General features: G+C 38.9%; 1 protein-coding gene across 2 annotated transcripts in view; it reads right to left on the reverse strand.

Moving 5' to 3' along the window:
• The window catches only part of LOC126473549 (methenyltetrahydrofolate synthase domain-containing protein), a 151,961-nt gene that overhangs the window by 35,961 nt on the left and 90,293 nt on the right, over nt 1–25,707 (reverse strand). For both annotated transcript variants that reach the window (XM_050100678.1, XM_050100677.1), the window contains one exon: nt 103–293. In XM_050100678.1, coding sequence (XP_049956635.1) covers nt 103–293 — 191 coding nt within the window. The remainder of the gene's footprint in view (nt 1–102; nt 294–25,707) is intronic.

A 25,707-nucleotide genomic window follows, 5' to 3' on the forward strand; every position in this document is an offset into this window, starting at 1 on the left:
ACATACGAGTGTATTTTGGTAAGTACATATAAATATTATTAGTGAAGACAAGTTACAACATGCAGAAAGAAGAAAAAATAAAATAAACAAAAGTAGACTTACTTCATTAGTTGTTCACGTAGGACCTGCAATATAGGTATTTCTCTGAGTCTCTGTTCGGTTAATAAACTCCATATTATTCCAGGAGGCCTTGGAAGTCGAGGTGTGACATTTATTATCTGTGTTGGTGTTATGATGATGTCAACAGGAACATCATGACTCTTAAACAACTGATGAGGGAGAGAATCAAATACCTGAAAATGGTTAGAAAGTTCTCATAAATAAATTCAAAATACAAAATGCAGGCATATCAGCTTGTAGTGTATAACATCAGAACAGACATAAGTGCCAATCTAAAGTCAAATCTGAAGCCAAAAATTGCAATAAGACATTTGAAAAGCAATGAGTTGCAAACTGCTGAAACTGTGACCGGGTTGATACAAAAAAGGGCAAAAACATTACGAGCTTTAGGAACTCAAAAACTGGTAGGTTTTTATCTGTGCCTGAAGGAGATGGAGAATGATAAAATATTTAGATGACTGGTATTGTTTCACTTCCACATGAGGCTACAATCCAGACTAATATTTTTGGAAAAGCCTGCCCAACATTTAAATTAAAACTCGATGTTCACAAATTTCTCTTTTTCTGAAAATTTTCTTGCTACTGCCAGTAGGCATTTTATGTACTCTTTACTTCACCAATGTCAGTTGTTTTGCTGCCCAAATACCAAAATGTGTCTATTACTTTTACCATCTAATTTCCCAACTCAGTTACCTCAGTATCATCCAAAAGTCCATCACCCTTGATTTGTTTTAACTGAGCTTTGCTCATGGGATTTCAAAGAAGTTTGCAATCTGCAGCAGTGTCCCCAGAACAGAGCATTTTCAGAGTCAAGAGGAAGGCTTGGACCAGGACTTCAAATGTTTTGTCACAAACCAGACCATGACACGTTAGACTTCTGCAACTGGCGTGATTAGGCAATTCTCCATCCAGTCCAGAAAATGATATCTATAGGAGACCATGAAATATTGATGTAAACTCCAAAGAACTCCCTTGACAGGCAAGACTATTAAAGTAATAGTGAGCAACTGCTGAAGCTCTTTCAGTTTGAAGCATTACTAAAAAGGAATGGAGCTTACATAATAATAAGTACAGAAAGCTGGTAATAATACAAAATTCACAGTAGTGGGCTTTTTGGGGTGAATCTAAATGCATACTGAATGGATAGAATAATGAGAAATAGTGGTGATGTATTTGCCATGGTAGATGAGAAATTCAAATCCACTGTGGTACAAACTGAAGCTGCAAGAAAGATCATCTGGGGAAGACTGAGTATCATATGTGTGTTCACCAACTTTAATTGGGCCTTATACTGACCATCAGACTAACCCCAAATGAAACAAAAAACTTTAGCACAAATCTCACTGGTATACAATTTCCCCAACTATACTATCATTGGAAGAGACTACAATTATCTAATAATCTATTGAGATAACTATAGTTTTGTACATGGTGGACACAACAAGATATCATGTGAAATAATTCTAAATGACTTATCTGAAAGTTGCCGACAACAGATATTTGGGACGCTAACTCATAACAGAAATATGTTAGATCTAATGGGAAAAAAAGTAGACCTGAGTTCTTTGAGGACAGACACAATGAATTGGATAATTGATAATGATGCACTTACAGCACAGTGATCATTCAACTAAAAGGAAACTACTATTAACACCGTAAAATAGGTAGACAAGCAATGGTGTCATCCCCCAAGGAGGAATGTAAAACATTTAGCTCTGGGCAGGACAAGAAGAGGAACAATGGATAAAGTTTAGAAGAGTATTAGACAAGCACTGGACAGACATGTAACTGCAGGGACTGGCAAAAAGACTTCCCCTTTTTGGAGAGGCCACTGTGTGAATTGTGATGGGGTTATTGACATGGAGCAGGTATTGATTGATAGCTGTGTACATGCCATTTTCAGCATAAGCAATGGCTCGGCTAGGTGAGCATCATGTATTTGTTGTAGAGGAGCAGATCTGTAATGGTGGTTCTGTGATTACTACTCAAATATTTCACATTCAGTTTGACCTTGGCCAACAAGATTCTGTTCCTGACAGAAAAACCATTAAGTTTGAGTATCAAACTTTACAGCATCAGTTTCTCCACAGAAAAGGAAATCTACTGATCAACCTTGGACTGTAACAAACAGGAAAATGTGATGCATGTGAGACTGTCCAGCCAGCACTCTCCAAATGTTTAGCTTTTAAACATGCAGCTACCCTGGGATTGTCTGATATGACAAAATTATTGTTACCCAAGAATGAAGTGAGAGAGACTTTGAAATTTGCAAAGCTGTAGGTGAGAAAATGCTTCAGAACATTCCCCCAGGTGCTGCTTTGATTTCTTCTGATGTGGGTCACTTCCACTTGTCAGATAATATAAATAAACAAAATTTCTACTACAGGGCAGCAGGAAACCCTCAAGAACTTCACGAGTGACTACATTACAGCAAGTGATTGACCATTGCTGAATTAGGTGTGTGGAGTCTGCATTTTTTCGAAGAAGGTATAAGACAGTTAACTAAAATTGCTATTGTCACTTGGTAGGGAGTTTAGATAACCAGTCTGTTGGGGATCATGAAAAGGGAGGAGTATGGTTCCAACAATACAGAGCCATAGCAACACCTCTCAGCATCCTCTAAAAATTCTTGGACGTTGTCTCTCTTCATGAAGATACATCGTCTGGCCCCCAAGGTCATTTAATTTTTCTCTTTGGGGACACCTAAATGCTCAAGTGTACAAACATCACCCCACAACCCTACCTGAATGTAAGGAGACAATAACCCAGGAAATGGCTGCCATTTGTGACAAGAATGTGACAAGAATGGAGGAGCCATTCACCATTCATAATTTTTAAAACCAGTTAATGTAAAATATCATAGTATTTGTTGTTCACAAGTAAAAGTATTTTCTCTGTATCTTTTTTATTTTTTTAATGCAGGAGCTCTTTTTGGTGGACTGTTTAGTAGAACAGTTCATGGTGAGAGTGGCCCTCCTCTTATACAGTCTCTGTGAAGAAACTTCTAAGAAACAACAAATTCTGAGTAACAGGTGTAAAACAAAGCACAGAGCTACAGATAGTGAAATGCTCAATGAAATGCATCTGGTTGTAAAACGCTCACAGTATATGGCTTGCAACAACTTCTGTAACTGAAGTGTCCACAGAACTACTATAATATATCACTGACATCCATCTGCTGTAGAGGCTTAGAACATATTCTGAACGCAAATTAAATACAGTGTCTCAAATGGAAGGGTGTCCTCCAAGTCACCCAGCATCTATCCCAAAAACACCATTCATGTAAAACAAAATTCGTTCTTTTCTCATGTAACATGTTGAAAGTAATGGGTGAAAGCAAACAAGAGGATGCAGTATTTCTTGATTTCTGAAAACATTTTGACTCAGTACCACACCAACACTTATTAATAAAAGTACAGTTATATGCAGTACCAAATGAAATTTGTAACTGGGTCTGGATTTCTTGGTATGGAGGACAAAGCATGATATTTTAAATGGAGAGTTAACAATAGATTTACAAGTAACTTCAGGTGTGCTCCAGGGAAGCATGTTGAGACTGTTGTGTATTAATGATATGACAAATCGTGAACAGTTACCTCAACTAGTGCAGATGATGCAGTTGCCTGGAAAGAAGTACTATCTCAGAAAAGCTTTAGAATTATAGGACCACATCTGACAAGTCAAACAACAATTGGCAGATTGCTTTAAATATTCAAAAATGTAAAATTATACATTTCACAATATGCAAAAGCATAATATCCTATGACTATGATACCAGTTAACTCAGCTGGGCTCAGAAAACCCATACAAATATCTGGGCACAAAAATTTCTGGGGAAATAAAATGGAATGATCACATTAGTTCAGTGGTGGATAAGTCAATGACAGACTTCAGTGCATTGATAGAATACTTGCATGCAAAGTGTGGACAGTCTACAAAGGAGATGGCTTACAAAACACATGTGCAACCCATTCTAGAATTCACTTAAGTGTGTGATCCATATTAAATAAATTTGACTCATGAGAGAGTTTCATGGAAATTCTGAAAAAGCTGACTTGGTATTCACTTGAAGAAAGATGCTGACTATATCGTGAAGCCTTACTTTAGTTTAAAAACAAGTATTTAGTGAAAACTAACTACAGTCTCCTATGATTCATTTCCATATGGACCACAAAGAGTAGATCAGATTAATTTTAGCAGGCACAGAGCTATTTTAGGAGCAATTTTTCCCATATTCAATACACAAATGGAATGAGAAAAAACTCTTGTACCGAGCTGGGTATTATGGGAAGTATCACTTGTCATACGCTTCGCAGTGGTTTGCAGGATATGGACATAAATGTATATGTTCATCATATAACTTCTTGCTGATTTATTATGTCATCACTAAAACTTAAAAATGAACCTTTAATTCAGTTTCCAAACTTTTTCCTGAGTTTCTTTTGCTCTATGTATAGACTGAATAACAAGGGGGGAAACAGGTTAAACCCTGTCCTACTCCTGGATTGGCTGACACTACCAATGTGGGGCATGATCCTGTATATGCACAAACAGAGATATAAAACAGCACTGGCAATATTTATTTTGTTTCCATATTATTTCTGGAAAGTCAGCCATGGTGATAGATCGATCTACAGTACAGCCTAAGGTCTGAATTAAGATGGAAGATATAGTTTGGAGATGTCTGTCATTTTGATGATGTGAGTGAAAGAAGATGGATAATATCAGAGTTCAATATGTCCTCACTTGTCTTTCAACTACTGTCTCGTTTTCATGTTCTTTGAATTTTAGAACTGCAGTCCGGTTTTGGTACATCTACATCCATTTTTGACAAGCCAACTTACAGTGTGTGGTGAAGGGCCCTTCTGATATCACTATTTTCTCACTCTTCTTTTCCATTCATGAATGGTGCGTGGACAGAAAGATTCAATAGGCTCAATAAGCCACCAAATATATGGTTTTCTTGATGAAGGTATTTTGGAAGGTGCTCATGCTTTTGTAATATGCTGCACAATTCTTCTTGGGACATGCACTCTCACAATTTTAATGGAAAATTTCTCTGTGATGCACAATGCCTTCTTGTAGCTCCTGCCACTGGAGTCTGATGAGTACCTACATAACATTATCAATCTTGATGAATGAACCTGTGTCAGACTGCACCACTTTTCATTGCATTTTACTTCTATCAGTGCTACTTGGTAAGGGTCCCAGATTGATGAGCAATATTCAAGGGATCCTTGCCATACAGGATTGCAAGAGGAAATAGAGAAGATACAAAGAGATGCATTTTTCATCACGGGTTTGTCTAGTAAGTGTGAAAACATGGTAGATGCTCATCCAACTCCAGTAGTGGATGTGCAAGAGAGTCATTGTGTATTACTGACTGGTTTTCACTTAATATTCCGAAAACAAAAATATCTTGGGAAAAGATCATGAAGATAAAATTAGAGAGATTTAAGCTCACACAGATGCTTACCAACAATACAATTCTCACACACCATTTACAAGTGGAACAGAAAATGGGAGAAGCAGCAGTAGGACATCAAGTTCCCTCCATCATACTCTGTAAAGTGGTTTGCAGAGTATAGATTGGATGTAGAATCACTCAAACAAGTTTTTGTAAGCCTCTTCATTCAAGAGTAAACTGAAATTCCTTAATATTCTTCTAATCAATCTTAACTTGGCCTTTGCTTTTCCTAAAAGTATGCTCCACATCATCATTCCACATTAAGTTGCTCCAGTCTGTTACTACCAAGTATTTTACAGTTGTTACTACTTTCATTGATTTATTTTCAATAGTATAATCAAACAGTAATGGATCTCTTCACCTATTTACATGCAATACGTTTGCTGTAGTCTGTGCATGTTGCAACCTTCCCACAGGCAACAGCACTGTCTACATACAGCCCAAGGAACTTCTTATATTATTTACTACATCATTTATAAATGCAAAGTAACAGCCTTGCAACACAAACACAGGATAATTCTATCTTATTGAGAGCGACATGTTGAGTTCTATCTGCTAGAAATTTCAAAATTTCAGAATCCAGTCACAAATCTGGTCCAGTACTTAGCAAACTTGTATTTTGTTCAATAAATGGCAGTGTGGAACTGTATAAAATGCTTTATGGAAGTCTAAGAACATATGGACATCATCATCTACAGCCCACTGGATCTCATGAACAGATCATGCTAAGTTCTGCAAGATCTTGGTTGCACAGAGAAAATATTCATTTTCAAAAAATGTTGTAGTACATCTGCATAATATGTGTTGCACAATTTTACAACAAACTGAAATCAGTGATAGGTGTACAATTGCTTGTATCTATTAAACAGCCCTTCTTAAAATAAGGAATGATGTGTGTATCTTTCCAATCACTTGGTATCCTTCATTGCTCCAGTATTTATTCACTGTGTTCCGCACATTTCATCAAGAACGAAAACAAGCCAAGTTACACAGTAATGCTAACTTCATTACAATGGTTTCATGAAAGAAAATATTTTAAATCAATGAATACTGAGTCTTATGTACAATATCTTATTGCTTGTCACACAGCTTTTTAACAAACACTGCTCCTGTCCATGCAGTTAACATAACTTTTCAATCCATGAACCTAAATATTCAGATAATTTGTAGAAAATGTGGCTATTGAGGTATGATTTCAATTTTATTTTGAACTGGCAGGGATTTCCAATTTCTTGCTTTATGTTAGATGGAAGCATGTTGAATGTCTTGCTACCAGAGTACATAACTCAATTCTGAACACTTGGAAGAGGAGGTAAAGTCTACATGAAAATTAATTGTGGCTTTGAATATTTCAATTCAGTAGAAACTGATTATCATTATCAGTAACAATGAACATTCAGGAGTATACTTATTGGAAAGTTAAAGTAAGACTCTCAAGTTCCTCTGTCAGATGTATGGTTATCAAACAATGGAAAATCCAGGATGGAATGTAATGAGTGTTATTACAGCTCTCTGAGTCTGCACGTGTGTGCAAGTTTTGTGTGTGTGTGTGTGTGTGTGTGTGTGTGTGTGTGTGTGTGTGTGTGTGTGTGTGTGTGTGTGTGTGCGTGCGTGCACGTATGTGTGTCTACTGCTGACAAAGGGCTTAATGGCCGAAAGCTTTTTGTTGTGCCTATCGCGACTCAGCATCTTTGCTACATGGTGAGTAGCAACTTTCCTTCTCTAGATGTATGGTTACCTGTTTTATATAATAATCTAACTTCTCACTTCTACTGAACAAACACTTTATTTACTTTACAAACACTGCCCCACAAGATAATTCCATAAAACAACAGGAATTGAAAATAGAAAATAAAAAAATTAACAGTATAAAATGAACAGTATATGGAAATATCATTTTGCAACACTATTTACTAAGATTGCATAATGCACTGAAATTAAAATTTAAAAAAAAGGTAATAAACATATAATAGGACTACTACAATACTTATTTACAATGAACACATTACTGCATGGAAATGATGCAGAAGTTAGATTGTACTTCACACACACACACACACACACACACACACACACACACACACAAATTGTTTCTACTGAGAAATTCGTCAATGGTGTTGGACACCAAAAAATCATTTAGGCTTCTCTTAAACTGAATTTCATTGATTGTTAAGCTTTTTATGGCTGTTAGCAAGTTATTGAAAATGTGTGTTCCTGAATAATGCACACCTTTTTGTATAAGAGTTACTGACTTTAAATCTTTGTGAAGATTATTCTTATTTCTAGTACTGATTCCAGAAACTGAGCTGTTGGTTTGAAAAAGTGATATATTTTAATGACAAATTTCATTAAGGACTAAATATATTGGGAGGCAGTAGTTAGTATCCCTAGTTCCCTAAACAGGCCTCTGCATGATGTTCTTGAGTTCACACCAAATATAACTCTTATTGCACTTTTTTGTGCCCATAAAACTTTAGCTTGGCTTGATGAATTACCCCAAGAAATAATACCATATGACATTATGGAGTGAAAGTAAGCATAATATGCCAGCTTTTTCATTTTTATATCCCCTATGTCGGACAGAATTCACATTGCAAATAGAGAGACGCTTCAGCAGTTCTGTGGTGTGCTTCTCCCAGTTGAATTTATTTATACCATGAATTTAACACAGTCCACTACTTCTATCTTCTTGTTGTCATGTGTTAGGCATATACTTGTGGGACACCCCTTACAAGTTCTGAACTGCATGTAGTGTGTTTTCAAAGTTTAGTGACAAAGAATTGGCTAGGAACCAGTGATTAATGCCCACAAATATTTTATTAGTCGATCTTTCTAAGACTACACTAGATTTGCTATTTAGTGCAATGTTTGTATCATTGGCAAGCAAAACAAACTTGGCATTTGGTAATGTTACTGATGAAAGGTCACTGATATACACAAGAAAAAGTAAGGGCCCTAAAATGGAACCATGTGGGACCCCAAATGTAATTAGTTCTCAGTTGGATGATGCCTGATACCTTAATACATGTCTCTTTCCTAATGATACCCTTTGTTTCCTGCCAGAGATATAAGATTTGAACCATTTTTCAGCTTTTCCTGTTACACCATAATATTCTAATTTACTTAAAAGGATATTGTGATTTACACAGTCAAACGCCTTTGACAGATCACAAAATATACCAGTTCCCTGCATTTTTTTGTATAATAAATTAAGTACATTTTCACTGTGAGTGTAGATAGCCTTCTCAATATCAGAACCCTTTAGAAATTCAAACTGCGACTTTGACAGTATGTTATTTGTAATAAGATGGTTATAAAGCCGATTGTACATTACCTTTTCTAAAATTTTTGAGAATGCTGGCAAAAGTGAAATTGGACAGAAATTTGACAGTATTTGTTTATCTCCCTTCTGAAACAGTGGCTTAACTTCAGCATATTTCAACCATTCAGGAAATATTCTGCTGATAAACAACTGGTTACACAGGTATCAGAGAAGGAAAGTTGCTACTCACCATATAGCGGAGATGTTGAGTGGCAATAGGCACAATAAAAAGATTCATACAATTACAGCTTTCGGCCCTTAAGGCCTTTGTCAGCGGAAGATACACATACACACATGCACACACACACTCACACAAACACAACATGCACACATGTGTGCAGTCTCAGAGAGCTGAAACTACACTGTGAGCAGCAGCACCAGTGCATGATGGGAGTGGCGACTGGGTGGAGGTAAGGAGGAGGCTGGGGCAGGGAGGGGGAGGGATAGTATGGTGGGAGTGGTGGACAGTGAAGTGTTGCAGTTTAGACGGAGGGCAGGAGAGAAGGAGGGGGGAAGGAGTATGTAGTGGAAAGGAGAGAAATAAAAAGAAATTAAAAGACTGGGTGTGGCAGTGAAATGACAGTTGTGTAGTGCTGGAATGGGAACAGGGAGGGGGCTGGATGGGTGAGGACAGTGACTAACGAAGGTTAAGGCCAGGAGCGTTACGGGAACGTAGGATGTATTGCAGGGAAAGTTCCCACCTGCGCAGTTCAGAAAAGCTGGTGTTGGTGGAAAGGATCCATATGGCACAGGCTGTGAAGCAGTCATTAAGATGAGGGGTATCATGTTTGGCAGTGTGTTCAGCAACAGGGTGGTCCACTTGATTTTTGGCCACAGTTTGTCGGTGGCCATTCATGCAGACAGACAGCTTGTTGGTTGTCATGCCTACATAGAATGCAGCACAGCGGTTGCAGCTTAGCTTGTAAATCACATGACTGGTTTCATAGGTAGTCCTGTCTTTGATGGGATAGATGATGTTAGTGACCGGACTGGAGTAGGTGGTGGTAAGAGGATGTATGGGACAGGTCTTGCATCTAGGTCTATTACAGGGGTATGAGCCACGAGGTAAGGGATTGGGAGCAGGGGTTGTGTAAGGATGGATGAGTATATTATGTAGGTTCGGTGGACGGCAGAATACCAGGGTAGGAGGGGTGAGAGGGATAGTGGGTAGGTCATTTCTCATTTCAGGGCACGACGAGAGGTAATCGAAACTCTGGCGGAGAATGTAATCCAGTTGTTGCAGTCCCAGATGGTACTGTGTTATGAGGGGAATGCTCCTCTGTGGCCAGCCTGTGGGACTTTGGGAGGTGGTGGGAGACAGAAAAGATAAGGCACGGGAGATTTGTTTTTGTACAAGGATGGGAGGATAATTATGGTCAGTGAAGGCTTCAGTCAGACCCTTGGTATATTTAGAGAAGGACTGCTCGTCACTGCAGATGCGATGACCATGGGTGGCTAAGCTGTACGGAAGGGACTTGTTGGTATGGAATGGGTGGCAGCTGTTGAAGTGGAGGTGTTACTGGTGGTTAGTAGGTTTTATATGGACGGAGGTACTGATGTAGCCATCTCTGAGGTGGAGGTCAACATCTGGGGCGGTGGCTTGTTGGGTTGAGTAGGACCGGGTGAAGCAAATTGGGGAGAAGTTGTTGAGGTTCTGGAGGAATGTGAATAAGATGTCCTCACCTTCAATCCAGATAGCAAAGATGTCATTAATGAATCTGAGCCAGGCGAGGGGTTTAGGATTCTGGGTTTTTAGGAAGGATTCCTCTAGATGGCCCATGAATAGGTTAGCATAGGATAGTGCCATGTGGGTGTCCATAGCTGTACCGTGGATTTATTTGTAGGTAATGCCTTCAAAGGAGAAGTAATTGTGGGTGAGGATAAATTAAATTGGTCACAGAGTCTAGTAAGGAGGTTGTTGGTTTGGAATCCATAGGGCGTCTGGAAAGGCAGTGTTCGATAGCAGTAAGGCCATGGGCATTAGGAATGTTAGTGTACAGGGAGGTGGCATCAATAGTGACGAGCAGGGCACCATGTGGTAAAGAGGAAGTAAATGTGGAGAGTCGGTCGAGGAAATGGTTGGTATCTTTTATATATGAGGATAGGTTCCGGGTAATGGGTTGAAGGTGCTGGTCTATGAGAGCAGAGATCCTCTCAGTGGGGGCACAGTAACTGGCCACAATGGGGCGTCCTGAATGGTTGGCTTTATGTACTTTAGGAAGCATGTAGAAGTTGGGAGTGCGGGGAGTGGTAGGGGTAAGTAGAGAGATGGACTCTGGGTAGAGGTTCTGGGATGGGCCTAAGGATTTGAGTGGTGATTGGAGATCCTGCTTGATTGCTGGAATGGGATTATTGTGGCATGGTCTGAAGGTGGAAGTATCTGACAGCTGATGGAGTCCTTCTGCCACGTAATCATTGCAGTTCAATACAACTGTGGTGGAGCCTTTGTCTGCAGGTAGGATTATAAGATCGGGATCAGTTTTTAGATGGTGGACTGAGGTTCTTTCTGTGGATGTTAAGGTTAGTATGCATGTTGAGGGATTTGGGGAATGATTGTGAGGAGAGGTTCAAGGATAAGAAATTCTGGAAAGTTAACAGGGGGTGGTTTGGAAGCAGTGGGGGTGGACCATGGTTGGATGGAGGAGTGAACTGAGTTAGGCAAGGTTCAATATTGGTCTTTGGTTGAGTCTGATTGGTCGGGTTGGTGACGAAAAAGAATTTCCACTGTGGGGACTGGGAGTAGGAGAGGAGGTCTTTAACTAGTCCTGCATGGTTGAATTTGGGAGTGGGGCAAAAGGTGAGGCCTTTGGAATGGACTGATATCTCTATGGGACTAAGGCTTCTGGAAGAAAAGTTCATGACTGTGTTGCGGGTCTGTTTAGGTTTTGGGTTCTGTGTGGTAGTGGGAGGGAGTTTTGGAGGGTGGGGTGAGTGTAGTAGGTCTGCAAGACAGGGTTTGTCAGCTATGAGGGGTCGTGGGGGAGGTTTGGAGGTTGTTGTAAAAGTGGTGGACAGTGGTGCTCCAAGGTGGGAGTAGGAAGTGAGCAGGATGGAGAGCTTTTTGAGGTGGCGTTGTGCATGTTGCTCAAGTTCCTGCAGGGCAAGAGTTTCAATGTGTGTTATGGGTTCCAGGAATTTGGGATTACATAGCAGGAGAATTTTGAAGATGGAGAGAAGGTATTGCAAGGAGGATTGGGCTTGGTTGATATGTTTTTGTAGGACTATGTTGGTGAGGGCTAAGGATTGGCAGAATCTGAACAGTTGGAGGTCATTATGGAAGGAGGGGTGGCAACCAGAGATGGGTAATTTGATGGTATGGCCATTTGGGGGGGATTTCATGAGCCAAGCAACAACGCAGGAACAGTATGTGGGACTGGGATTTGGCTATGTATAAGGAAACTTTTCTGTGTTGACGCAGATGGAAGGAGCAAGGATCCATGGTGGTGCAAAAATGCGAAAAACTACGTAAGAAAGTTGAATAATGTCCAAAAAATTATGCAAAAATACACCCAAATACGTGTGAAAAGTACGTACAGGGGGGGAAATAAAGAGATGCAATCTGAAGAAGACAACGATAGTAGAAGGCAAAAACTCACTAAAATTGGCGAGAAGTCACAAAGGTCAAAGTGGTGAATAACTAATCATTAATAAATATATGTATATTACTGTGGATAGCAAGTTTGATGGCGGATGAGCATAAAGAAGGGGGACGGCAGATGTGACTGGATGAGGTGGATTTGGTGGGTGCGAACAGGGATAGAACGGAGAAAGTGTGGGGGTGGGGAGGGGTTCGTAGTTATAGATGTAAGATCGTGTGGCACCGGAAAAGTGCGGGAGATAACACGCAAAAATATGTGAACTGACACAGGAAGCGTGATCAGTTTGAAGGTATAGGCTTAATTATATCGGCGGGAGTAATGTGGGACATAAGATGCTGCACCAGCAATCAGCGTGGTCTTGAGGCCATCTGTTGCGTGCGGCCAACTCGGTTGATACAGTGTGGCTCATAAGGAGAGAGTGCAGTGCAGTTCGTAAGGCAACAAGAGAAACACAGGAAAGAAAAGAAAGAAGGATGGACAATGAGTATAGCAATGCAAAGGAAAGTAGTTACAAAGGAAAACAGCACAGGGTTAGGATCGAAGAAAAGCCGTCAGGCAAAAATCAAACAATGGAAAATCCAGGTTGGAATGTAACAATACCAGAGAAGAAAAGCTGCTACTCACCATATAGTAGAGATGCTGAGTCTCGATAGGCACAATAAAGATTCACACAATCACAGCTTTCGGCCCTTAAGGCCTTTGTCAGCAATAGACAGACACACACACACACACACACACACACACACACACACACACACACACTCACGCAAACACAACTTGCACACACGTCTGCACTCTCAGAGAGCTGAAACTACACTGCGAGCAGCAACACCAGTGCATAATGGGAGTGGTGACTGGGTGGGGGTAAGGAGGACGCTGGGACTGGGAGGGGCAGGGATAGTATGGTGGGAGTGGTGGACAGTGAAGTGTTGCAGTTTAGACGGAGGGAAGATGTGATGAACACTTGTGGCTAGGCTGTATGGAAGGGACTTCTTGGTATGGAATGGGTGGCAGATGTCGAAGTGGAGGTGTTGCTGGTGGTTAGTAGGTTTTATATGGACGGAGGTACTGATGTAGCCATCTCTGAAGTGGAGGTGGCTTGTTGGCTTGAGTAGTACCAGGTGAAACAAATTGGGGAGAAGTTGTTGAGGTTCTGGAGGAATGTGAATAAGGTGTCCTCACCTTCAATCCAGATAGCAAAGATGTCATCAATGAGTCTGAACCAGGTGAGCGGTTTAGGATTCTGGCTTTTTAGGAAGGATTCCTCTAGATGGCCCATGAATAGGTTAGCATAGGATAGTGCCATGTGGGTGCCCATAGCCATACCGTGGATTTATTTGTAGGTAATGCCTTCAAAGGAGAAGTAATTGTGGGTGAGGATAAATTGGTCATGGAGTCCATAACCCCCACCACATTCCATCCTGGATTTTCCACTGTTTGGTTACACCGATAGTTTAATATGTTACTTAACTCAGAATCACATTCTTTAATTAACTTTGTTGATATTTCATCATATCCACTAGATGTTTTTGATTTTAAAGATTTTATGATGGACATTACTTCTATGACGTAGTGGGGGTCAAATTCATATTACAGAAGTTACTTGAAATGCCTGCTCTGAGGTATCCCATCGCAGCATCTATAGAACCTGACAACCCCATCATTTCAGTAACAGTTATAAAATATTTGTTACAAATTTCTGCAGCACTTTACACATCTGTCAGCAATGTATCATTTACTCTTAATATTATTTGCGCCTCTTCATACCTGGTTCTACCAGTCTCCTCCTTCACTATATCCCATATTGTCTTTGTTTTGTTATCTGATATGACTATCTTTTCCTTGTAATATATTTGCTTTGATGTCCATATTACACTCTTTAATATTTTGCAGTATTTCTTGTAATGTGCCATAGCTTCAACATCAGAACTGTTTTGGATTGACAGATACAGTTTTCTTCTTGTTTTACAAGATACCTCTTTTCCTTGAGTAACCTATGGCTTGTTTGTAGACTTTGCTCTAACCTTGATTAGTTTTGGGGGAAAACAGTGTTCAAATAAGATAAGCACTTTATTAGCAAAAGTGTTATATTTTTCATTCATGCCGTGAGCACTGTAAACGTCACTCCAGTGAAAGCCTCTGAGGAGTGTCCTAAATAATCAAATTTTTGATTATTGATTACCCTCTTGAGTTCAGGTTTAATAGATTTTATATACTGTTCAGTATTAATATTTAACAGAAGAAACTGCATGCCATGGTCTGAGAGGCCATCGATATTGGTTTTGTAATATAATTTTGTTCATTGGATTTTTCTACGAAGATATTATCAATGGCTGTTTGTGAGCAATTGGCTACTCTAGTTGGGAACTTTACAGTGGGAATTAAGTTGAATGATGGTGTTACTAACTCAAATAAGTTCTTATTGGGAGAGTCTTTAAGGAAATCTACATTGAAGTCGCCAGCAACCACTATTTCTCTGTTTTTGGTTATTAAATGGACCAGTACAGCTTCAACGTGGTTTATGAATAGATTAGAGTTACCTGCAGGTACTCGATATACACTGAATATTATGAAGGATTTTTTTAATGAAATTCTACTTCTGTTGCACATGCTTCTATATGCTGTTTTAGGCAAAATTAATGAATGTCTATGTCCTTAAATTTATGACAGTTCCTGATGAATGTGGCAACTCCTTCTTTCTCCATTTCTGCTCTACAAACGTGAGATGCTAACCTGAGTCCTGTAACACTTAAAAGTTCTATACCAGAGGTCACATGGTGTTCAGAGAGGCAGATTATGTCAGTTGTGTTTGAGGACTCTAATTCATCTATGCAGATAATTAATTCATTAATTTTATTTCTCAGTCCTCGAATATTTTGATGCAATAAAGATAGCTGACATATCACATTGACTGAGTTAAAGCTGGGTAGAGTTGAAAATTCTGCTGATTGTTGAAAATTCTTAACCAACAGCTGTTTATGTTGATGTAGTAAGCTAGAATTATGTTTCTTGGTTTCTTTCTCAAACCGAAAGTTTGTCTCAATCCTAATCTCTCTTAAAACTTGGTTTCTTTCTGTCCTGCCTACCCTAAAGAAAGGGTCTTTTCTGAACCCTATAACCACTGGTATTTTATCACACATGACAGTACCACCCCCCTTTAACTTTCCTGCTACTTTCCCAGCCAGTTTACTCTTCCCTTTGCTGTCGAGGTGAAGGCCATGCCTAGTATAATCTGACCTACTGGGAGAATCAACAGGAACCACACCAATGTGTGACCCTGCACCAGACACAAGCAGCCCTTCCAACTCCAAATTAACTCCCCTCACAGAAGAGTTCAAATGAGGTCAGTCATGGCACCCAAGAACAGATACAAACTCAACACTAGTATGTTACAATGCTGATGCAATCTTTGCTGGGTCACACTTTTTACTGTACCCAGGATTTCCATCAATACTATTACCTGGACCATCCACTATAACCATAGTGTCTTCTTTAGTGAAATCTTTGCAAAGTGATCCTAAATCCTGTCACCTGCTCCAGACCAGCACTAAGTTAAAAAAAAAAAAAAATGGTAGCCTGGTATTCTGATCCTAGTTCATATTGCAAAAGCTGGCCAACACTTCTTTCTTGGGAACTACCTAACAACAACACTTTCTTTCTTTTTACTGATTTCCCTACATTCTTACTTTACAATGTGCTGCTGAAAGTTTGGTGTGCCCTGTCTACACCTGCAACAGCTTGAGGCTCACCAGCTTCTAACTGAAGCAACAGGTCAAATCTATTTTCCACATCACCATGAAGCTGTCACACAAAGTTCTAAGCCTGTTCCTTCTGTTGCCACTTCCCACCTCTCTTCACCCTTCCCCCCTACTTAACCTGTCAAGATCTCTCCTGGCCTTGTCTAACTCAGCCTGAAGGGTGGCAATTTTCCACTCCTGTTCTAGTATCTTACTATCTCTACTACATAGCCTACAAAACCACTGAAGAGTCTCATTTACTTCACCTACTTCCACATCACTACAGACACCCACATGGAAAAAAACTACAGCACCCATCACACCAAAGCCCCGACCTAACAATTCTACAGCAAGTCAAGCACTTTTCACCCATGATAAATGTAATAGTTTATTAAGAATAAGTCAGTTAAATTACAGATAAACACGAAAATATGACACCACAAATTTGGCCTACACACAACTGTATGTGAACAAAAACAACGGAGCAAAGCTTCTTAAACTACAACTTAAACTTTACGCTACTTTCTGGAAATGTGAATTAAATAATGAAGTGGTTCGCTACAGTTAAATTGTTGGAGAGAGCAAAGAACAATTAAATGAAATTCTATAGATTTGCTGCGGCAAAACGCAAACAGAAAATATGATTATAACCCAACTGCATGATCTCTTTGCATTTTCTGCTACATTACATAAAGAAAAATGAAACCTTTGATGGTATGCTTAAAAAGCACACCAATACACCTATTTACCATGTAATCAGTACTAAACTAAATATTATTATTATCTAAAATGTCTTATCTTTATGAGAACACCAAAATTTGTGCTAGTTGCCTGGCTGCAGGGCACATGTTTACAGACAATGACATTTCAATATGTAACGCACAGCTTCCTATTGCAGAAGCACAAAATCACTTGAAAATGGCCTAGAAGGCTGAAACTAGTTGAGAACAAATAAATTAATATAGCAAAAGTGGAAAATGCCATCTCCATTATTGTTTGAGATTCCATAATATGAATCTTTGTGAGATTAATACTAAAATTGCCAGCTCTTAACCACTTGTAGGCCTTTTGAGCTATCATCTGAAAGAACCCGTGACTACTGTTCTTGTGTCATCAGCAAACATTACAGTTTTTGAATTGCTCTTTAAAGTTACTCAAGGGTTCTATACTTATGTCAGAAACAAGAGAGGCTACAGCATTGATTCCTGACGCATTCCACATGTTACACTCCGCCACTCTGAGATTTCATGCCTGAGATGCAATATGTTAATAAGACACTGTGTTCTATTATGGATGTAAGATTCTATCCATGTAAGATGAATGATATTAATGTCATAACACTTAGTTCATTAAGTAGAATTCTGTGACCCATAAAATCAATGGATTTGTCACGGCCACAGCATATATCAGTAGGATAATTTTTCTTAGTTAGCTCTACTAGCACTTCATTTGTGAAGTCTTATACTGCTTTCTGCGTGGAGAACCCTTTAGGAAACCGAAACTGAAAGGTGGTTAACAAGTTCTACTCAGTTAAATGTGTCGGTATTCAAAGAAATGCCTCTGTCTCTAATACTTTTGAAAATTCTGGAAGTAGTGTTGTAGGACTTCAATACGAAGTGATATGCTAATCACCAGCTGTGTAGGGCTTGCATTTTTTTAAACTAATGTCTGCTGATGGTGCATGCAGTGACTCCACAAGTAAATTCAAAGTAAATCTTAAATAGGTGGGGGGAGGGGGGGGGGATTTGGATAATTAAGTCAAAAGAAAGATCTTCACAAGCTGAGAAATTCAGTAACACGTTGGTCCACCTCTGGCTCTTATGAAAGTAATTATTCAGCTTGCCAAGGATACTGGATGTTTTCCTGAGGGACGCCAGCGAGATTACAAGATCTGCCCCCCTCCCCACAAATTGAGAACTTCTGGAGCATTATGGCCATGATCCTCCAACTGGCTCAGGATTTTGATGATGAAACACATCAATTGGACAGCATCTGGCACAATATCCCTCTGAAGGACATACAACAACTCCATCATCAATGTCAATTTGAATATCTGCTTGCATAAGGGCCAGGAACAACCTTGCCACAGTGGTAACACCGGTTCCCACTTAAACACTGTCGGGCTGGGCTAGCACTTGGATGGGTGACCGTCTGGTCTGCTGAGCGTTGTTTGTTGGCAAGTGGGGCACACTCAGCTCTTGTGAGGCAAACAGAGGAGCTACTTGATTGAGAAGTAGTGGCTCCAGTCTTGTAAACTGACATGCGCCCAGGAGAGCAGTGTGCTGACCACATGCTCCTCCATATCCGCATCTGGTGATGCCTGTGGGCTGAGGATGACACGGCGGCCAGTCGGTACCGTTGGGCCTTCCAAGGGCACAATATCCCTCTGAAGGACATACAACAACTCTATCATCAATGTCAATTTGAATATCTGCTTGCATAAGGGCCAGGAACAACCTTGCCACAGTGGTAACACCGGTTCCCACTTAAACACTGTCGGGCTGGGCTAGCACTTGGATGGGTGACCGTCTGGTCTGCTGAGCGTTGTTTGTTGGCAAGTGGGGCACACTCAGCTCTTGTGAGGCAAACAGAGGAGCTACTTGATTGAGAAGTAGTGGCTCCAGTCTCGTAAACTGACATGCGCCCAGGAGAGCAGTGTGCTGACCACATGCTCCTCCATATCCGCATCTGGTGATGCCTGTGGGCTGAGGATGACACGGCGGCCAGTCAGTACCGTTGGGCCTTCCAAGGCCTGTTCGGATGGTGTTTAGTTTTATAAGGGCCAGATGTGGACCACTGCATTATTAACTTGCTCAATTTGTGAAGCTTTTCTTTGAATAAATCATCCATTTTTTTGCAAATTGTAATAATTTTTTTGTCAGTAAATGTATGTAACATCTACATATTTCACCCATTTGTACAATTTCTTTGTGGTGCATCATTTTTAATGTCTTAAGAGTGTATCTGTATGTCATCGTTTATCACTGGGTGCAGTGTTTGCGACTGCTGTGATGAAGTAATCGCTGAATTTGGTGGCCAATGATTTGAAAGTGTAACCACTTCTGCCACAGCTATTTTATGGTGGGCTCAATTTCATTTAGATAACTAGTTTTGTTAATTTCTTGTTTAATAATGTTCCAAAAAGTTTCTGCCTTATTCTCGGAGTGCTTTGTGTTTTGAGTACAGTACTTGAGTTTTGCTTTTTTAAATGTCAAAGTGGAGGGTTTGACAATACTGGTGGTAATAGAGTTTCACATCTTGTCTATTGATTTTCTTCTTTGAATTTCATAAAGCCCTCTCTTCCTAGCACAAGCTACGTTAATCCAAGGACTTATCCACCCCCTACATTTGCTTGTTTTCAATTTTGCCCTATTTGTTTCAGGAGAAAACAAGACTTGAAGTGTTGTAGGAATGTGTTTAAGAGTTAAATTTTCCATTTATATCGTCTCTAAATTTCTCCCCAGTGTTCTTGTTGTAGTTTCTCTCTGGACACTGTGATCAAATTATTGTTTATGATTCTACAACACAATACTTTCCTTCTATCACGTGTATCTAAGTAGTCAGTAAATTTTATTGTTAACATTTGACCATTATGGTCAGATGAACCATTGACTATTTGTTTTACAGTTAAATCACTGAGGGTTGTAGGTCCAATAACAGACTGTTAACAGCTGTTGAACTGTGTCCTTAAATTCTCACAGATAATATTACTGTGGAAAATAATCCAAAGCTGGACTTCAACAACTGAAGGTGCCCTTAAGTCAGTGGTGGTGGTGGTTAGTGTTTAACGTCCCGTCGACAACGAGGTCATTAGAGACTGAGTGCAAGCTCGGGTTAGGGAAGGATTGGGAAGGAAATCGGCCGTGCCCTTTCAAAGGAACCATCCCGGCATTTGCCTGAAACGATTTAGGGAAATCACGGAAAACCTAAATCAGGATGGCTGGAGACGGGATTGAACCGTCGTCCTCCCGAATGCGAGTCCAGTGTGCTAACCATTGTGCCACCTCGCTTGGTCCCTTAAGTCAGTACTCTCTGACAGCAAATCGAGGTCTAAGATAAATAATGCTTTAAAGACAGAAAGTTCTTTCTCATATTCTGTACAGAATGTTACAGTTATCTCATCAGGATGAAATATCTTTCCTTTGTTGAGTGACTTGAGTTTACTTTCTAGTCTTTGATCACTTATTTCAATATATGCTCTTTCTTGCAACGTCTGCAAGGAGGAATTGTATTACAGTTGTCCATAAACAAAATTTTGGAAGACCAAACATAGTATTTTGGTTTCCTCATTTCCTATTTCAGTGCGTTATGGTCACAGAGGGACAGACTATGACTTCAAGTTGAAACAAAACTTCTTAGAAGTTTTGTCATTTCAATTGGTATAATTTTACTACACAATTCAATGAATGCATCTTGTAATTCACTAATATCACTCATTTGGACTTCAAATAGCTTTTGTTTGTCAAGAGGACTTAGAATTTACTAGAGACTGTGATGAAATTCTCTAGCAACTACATACCATGGCTACTGCTTTCCCATCCCTCAAAACATTGTTCATCACATACACATCTACACTATAATGTATTTTATAATGCTTTTGAGTGTTATCCATTTGAACAAGTTTGGTTTACTCCTCAATGCTACCTGATACGACAAGTTAGGATCTGTTAGTTACCAGAGCTAGGAGTCTTTTATCTAACTTATCAAAATAATTTTCAGGACACATATTCAGAACCATCTCACATGAATTTCTGTCCCTGGTGTCAGTTTTAATTACAAAAGTCTCAAATTCTATGACTAGAAAATTGAAGTCTCTCCCTATTACAACAGCATGGTCAGGAAATTTACCCACAGTATTCTCCACAGCATACACACAGTGCAGTCCAATAAAGCTGATGACGTAGGTTGCCTCAAGAAGTATCTAAGTGTCACATTTTCATGTTTACCTACACAAAGATTATTTCAAATCTGAACCCTGCAATAACCACACTAGATAATATTGATTTGTTCTTTTCTGCAATAAATATGCTGGCACCATTGATATCTATCTTATCTTTGTGATATACATTCTGATATGAATTTAGAAGTTTGCTGCTATTCACTTTTCATTTCTCCAGCTTTCTGTTATGCTTACTACATGGGAATTAGTTACCTTTAATATGTTAGACTAATTTAGGGATTACACAGGGGGCACTCACATAGTTCACTAATATCACATAAATATTTTTTCTTTTCAATCTGTAAGAATGAAATTTCTCCTCTTTAACTGATATGGCTGATACCCTATGAAGGCGTTCCTCTAATCTAATAATAATAATAATAATAATAATAAAAACATGTGCTCTCTAGTCGGAGTATCTACTCCCTTTGTGTAGTCCATGCCCAATTTTGATTTTTTTAACGGAAGTCATACAATTCTCCACCTGAGAGTGGAGGTATAGAAATACGCATCACAAATTTTCAAAGAAGTGTCTGAGCCTCTAACTCAGACCTATTATTCAGCTAAAACTCAAATACCAAATAGTGAGCTGTGCTTTCTTCCTGTACATGGGCTACCTGTCTTCACAAATTCAAGAACCAAAGATGTCCTCAGAATCCAGGCAACAAGTGACATTCACACTGAAATGAACTATGATTTGCAGCTGGCACAAGTTGTAGATAATCTTTCACTTGCTGTATTTTATCTCTGATACTTCCAGAAATCCACAGGTTTATTTGGTCAACATTGTCAAAAGCCATTTTCCGAGTTGTTCTTTCTTCAACCTATCTTCTACATACGTCATAGTCATTTCTGTCTTGCTTGTTCTTACAGTTCTCCAGAATTCAAACTGATCTTATCCCATGTCAGCACCTACAGCTGTCCCATTCTTCTGTAGATAATACCAGTTAGCATTTTGAAGCTATGGCTTACTGAACTAATGATTCAGAGAAATAATGTTTGGAGAAAAGAAAAGCAGTAGTATGAACATCGAGAGCTCTGATAGAAAGCCTTACTAAGCACAGAAGGAAAAGCTGAAAGGTGGAAGAAATATATAGAAGCACTACTTAAGGCAAGCAATTTGAAAACAGTACTAAGGAAAGAGAAGAGGATATGCTTCAGATGAGACAATGATGCAAAATTGTGAAAACAATGAGACATCACTAAAAGATGGAGTCAAAAAACATGTCTAAAAGAACAGGCACCATTTTTGATCCAGCACTCATTACAAATTAAGACACAAAGGATATACAGACCTCGGCTACGAGTAGGCATTGATAGAAATCAGTGGGAAAAGTTGAAAATTTGTGCCAGACAGGGATTCAAACCTGTGTTTCCTGCTTACCAGAAAGATGTTCTGATCACTGAGCCACCCACACACAATTGGTCTTTTCAACTGCATGGGCATTGGACTCCCATCAGACCTAAGTTCGCAACTTATCCACACACTACAAGTGTAGTACCCCTTGCCCATTAACCTCATTACTCATGGCATTTTACAAATACCCATAAGAGTTCAAGCCTGGCATGCATTAGCACTGACTGTCTTGCCTTAATTACATATGTAAGTAGTGTCTGTCCTTTTGGACATGTCTGAAAGAACAAACACTATTTTTGATCTAACAGCCATTAAGAATTAAGACACAAAAGAATTACAGACCTTAACTGTGAGATGCACTAATTGAAATCAAAGAAGTAAGTTGAAAATTTGAGCTCGACTGGGAGTCAAACCCGGGTTTTCTGCTTACTACGCAGATACTCTGGCCACTGAGCGATTCGGGCACAGTGGTCATTACAATTGCATGGACTACCCTAGCAGCCTCCTGTCAGACCATATAACCATTGGGATAGAAAATCTTACAGTAAGTGTCACAAACTAGTTAGAAATTGATGTAGATCCAATATGAACGAATGAGGAGTTGTCACTTTCATAACAAAGTGGATATATGTTCAAACATTTGGAAATAAGTAATTTTTTTAAAGACCAGGATACAGAAGGATATGCTTGTAAGTAATACTGTAAAATAACATGTTTGTTATTGTTACAGTATACAGGTCCCAGCTGAGTAATAGGGAAATTTGTATGAAACATTTTTATGCCTTACTGTGCTCTCAGTGACAGAAAAAAGGGATTATTGATTTGTGGTGATTTTAACATTAATTTCTTAAAAAAAAAAAAAAAAAAAAAAAAAAAAAAAAAAAAAAAAAAAAAAAGTTAAAGGCAATAGTAGAAAGTCTTTAATGGCCCATGGATTACACAGGTATTAAAGTATCTTTAGACTGTTTAGATTAGATTAGTACTTGTTCCATAGTTCATGAACACGACACATTGTAATGATGTGGAATGTGTCAGGTTAAAAAAGGTGTCTATACAAGATATTACATTACACAAAATATTACATCACACTTAATATTTTCAATTTTTTTCTTTTTCTTTTTCTTTTTTTTTTTTTTTGGGGGGGGGGGGGGTGGTGGTGGTGGTGGTGGTGGTGGTGGGGGGGGGGGGAAATTACCCACTTACTATATCCAAAAATTCATCTAATGAGTAGAAGGTGTTACCATTCAGAAATTCTTTTAATTTCCTTTTAAATTATATATGGCTATCTGTCAGACTATTGATGCTATTAGGTAAGTGACCAAAGAATTTTGTGGAAGCATAATTTACTCCTTTCTGAGCCAAAGTTAGATTTAACCTTGAGTAGTGAAGATCACCCTTTCTCCTAGTGTTGTAGCCATGTACACTGCTATTACTTTTGAATTCATTCTGATTGTTAATAACAATTTTCAAGTGAATATACAGTATATATTGTGAGGCTACAGTGAAGATCCCTAGCTCTTTAAATAAGAGTCTGCAGGATGATCTTGGACGAGCTTCAGCAATTATTCTGATTACACGCTTTTGTGCAATGAACACTCTTTTACTCAATGATGAGTTACCCCAGAATATGATGCCATATGAAAGCAGAGAATGAAAATAGGCATAGTAAGCTAATTTACTGAGATGTATATCACCAAAATTTGCAATGACCCTAATAGCATAAGTAGCTGAACTCAAGCGTTTCAGCAGATCTTCAGTGTGTTTTTTTAGCTACCAATTTCTGATCGAAGTCTATATTTGTTAATGGAGTCATTCCATTTACTGTGTGGAACTGTATATACAGTGTTTTGTCAAAGTTTAATGAGAGCCCATTTGCAGAGAACCACTTAATGATTTCCTGAAAAACACCATTTACAATTTCATTAGTTAATTCTTGTTTGTTGGGTGTGATAGCTATACTTGTATCATCGGCAAAAAGTACCAGCTTTGCATCTCTGTGAATATAGAATGGCAAGTCATTAATATATATTAAGAACAGCAGAGGATCCAAGACCAAACCTTGTGGCACCCCATTCTTGATTGTTCCTCAGTTTGAGAAATCGCCAGTTTTTTGCATATTACGTCAACTGCTTATTTCAACTTTCTGCACTCTTCCAGTTAGGTATGATTTAAACCATTTGAGCGGTGTCCCATTCATACCACAGTACTTGAGCTTATCTAGAAGTATTCCATGATTTACACAGTCAAAAGCCTTTGAGATGTCACAAAAAATCCCTACGGGTGACTTCCGGTTACTAAGAGCTTTTAATATTTCATTAGTGAAACTATATATAGCATTTTCTGTTGAAAAACCTTTCTGGAAACCAAACTGACATTTTGCTAAAACTTTATTTTTACAAAGGTGTGAAGCTACTGTACAATACATTACTTTTTCAAGAATTGTGGGTAAGGCAGTCAGAAGGGAGATTGAGCAGTAGTAGTTGACACTAGACATATCCCCTTTTTATGCAGTAGTCTAACAATGGCATACTTCAGTCTATCTGGGAAAATACCCTGCTTCAGAGAGATTTATTATGTATGTGGCTAAGAATCCCACTTATCTCTTGGGAACAAGCTTTTATTATCTTGCTGGAAATGCCATCAATTCCATGAGAGCTTTTATTCTTGAGAGAGTTTATTATCTTCCTAATTTCAGAAAGAGAGGTGGATGGAATTTCAATTGTATCAAATTGTGTGGGTAAGGCTTCTTCCATTAACTGCCTTGCTTCTTCTAATGAACATTTAGATCCTATTTTCTCTATAGCATTTAAAAAATGATTATTCAAAATGTTTTCGACTTCTGGCTTGTTGTTTGTCCAGTTTCCATTCGCTTTGATGGTAATGCCGTCATCCTGTACTCTTGGTTACCCTGTCTCCCCTGTAATAATATAGCAATTGCTTTGATTTTGTTATCAGTGGTATTAATCTCAGACATGATGCACATGCTTCTGGACTTTTTAATCACCTTTCTTAATGTAGCACAGTAGTTTTTATAATATTAGCTGTTTCTGGGTCACTACTCTTTCTTGTTATTATATACAGTTCCCTTGTGGTTTCAAGATATTTTTATTCCTTTAGTAAGCTAACTTTTTTGCATGGTTTGTTATAATTAGATTTAACTAATTTC

The sequence above is a fragment of the Schistocerca serialis genome, chromosome 4, assembly GCF_023864345.2.
Source record: "Schistocerca serialis cubense isolate TAMUIC-IGC-003099 chromosome 4, iqSchSeri2.2, whole genome shotgun sequence".
Classification (NCBI taxonomy): domain Eukaryota; kingdom Metazoa; phylum Arthropoda; class Insecta; order Orthoptera; family Acrididae; genus Schistocerca; species Schistocerca serialis.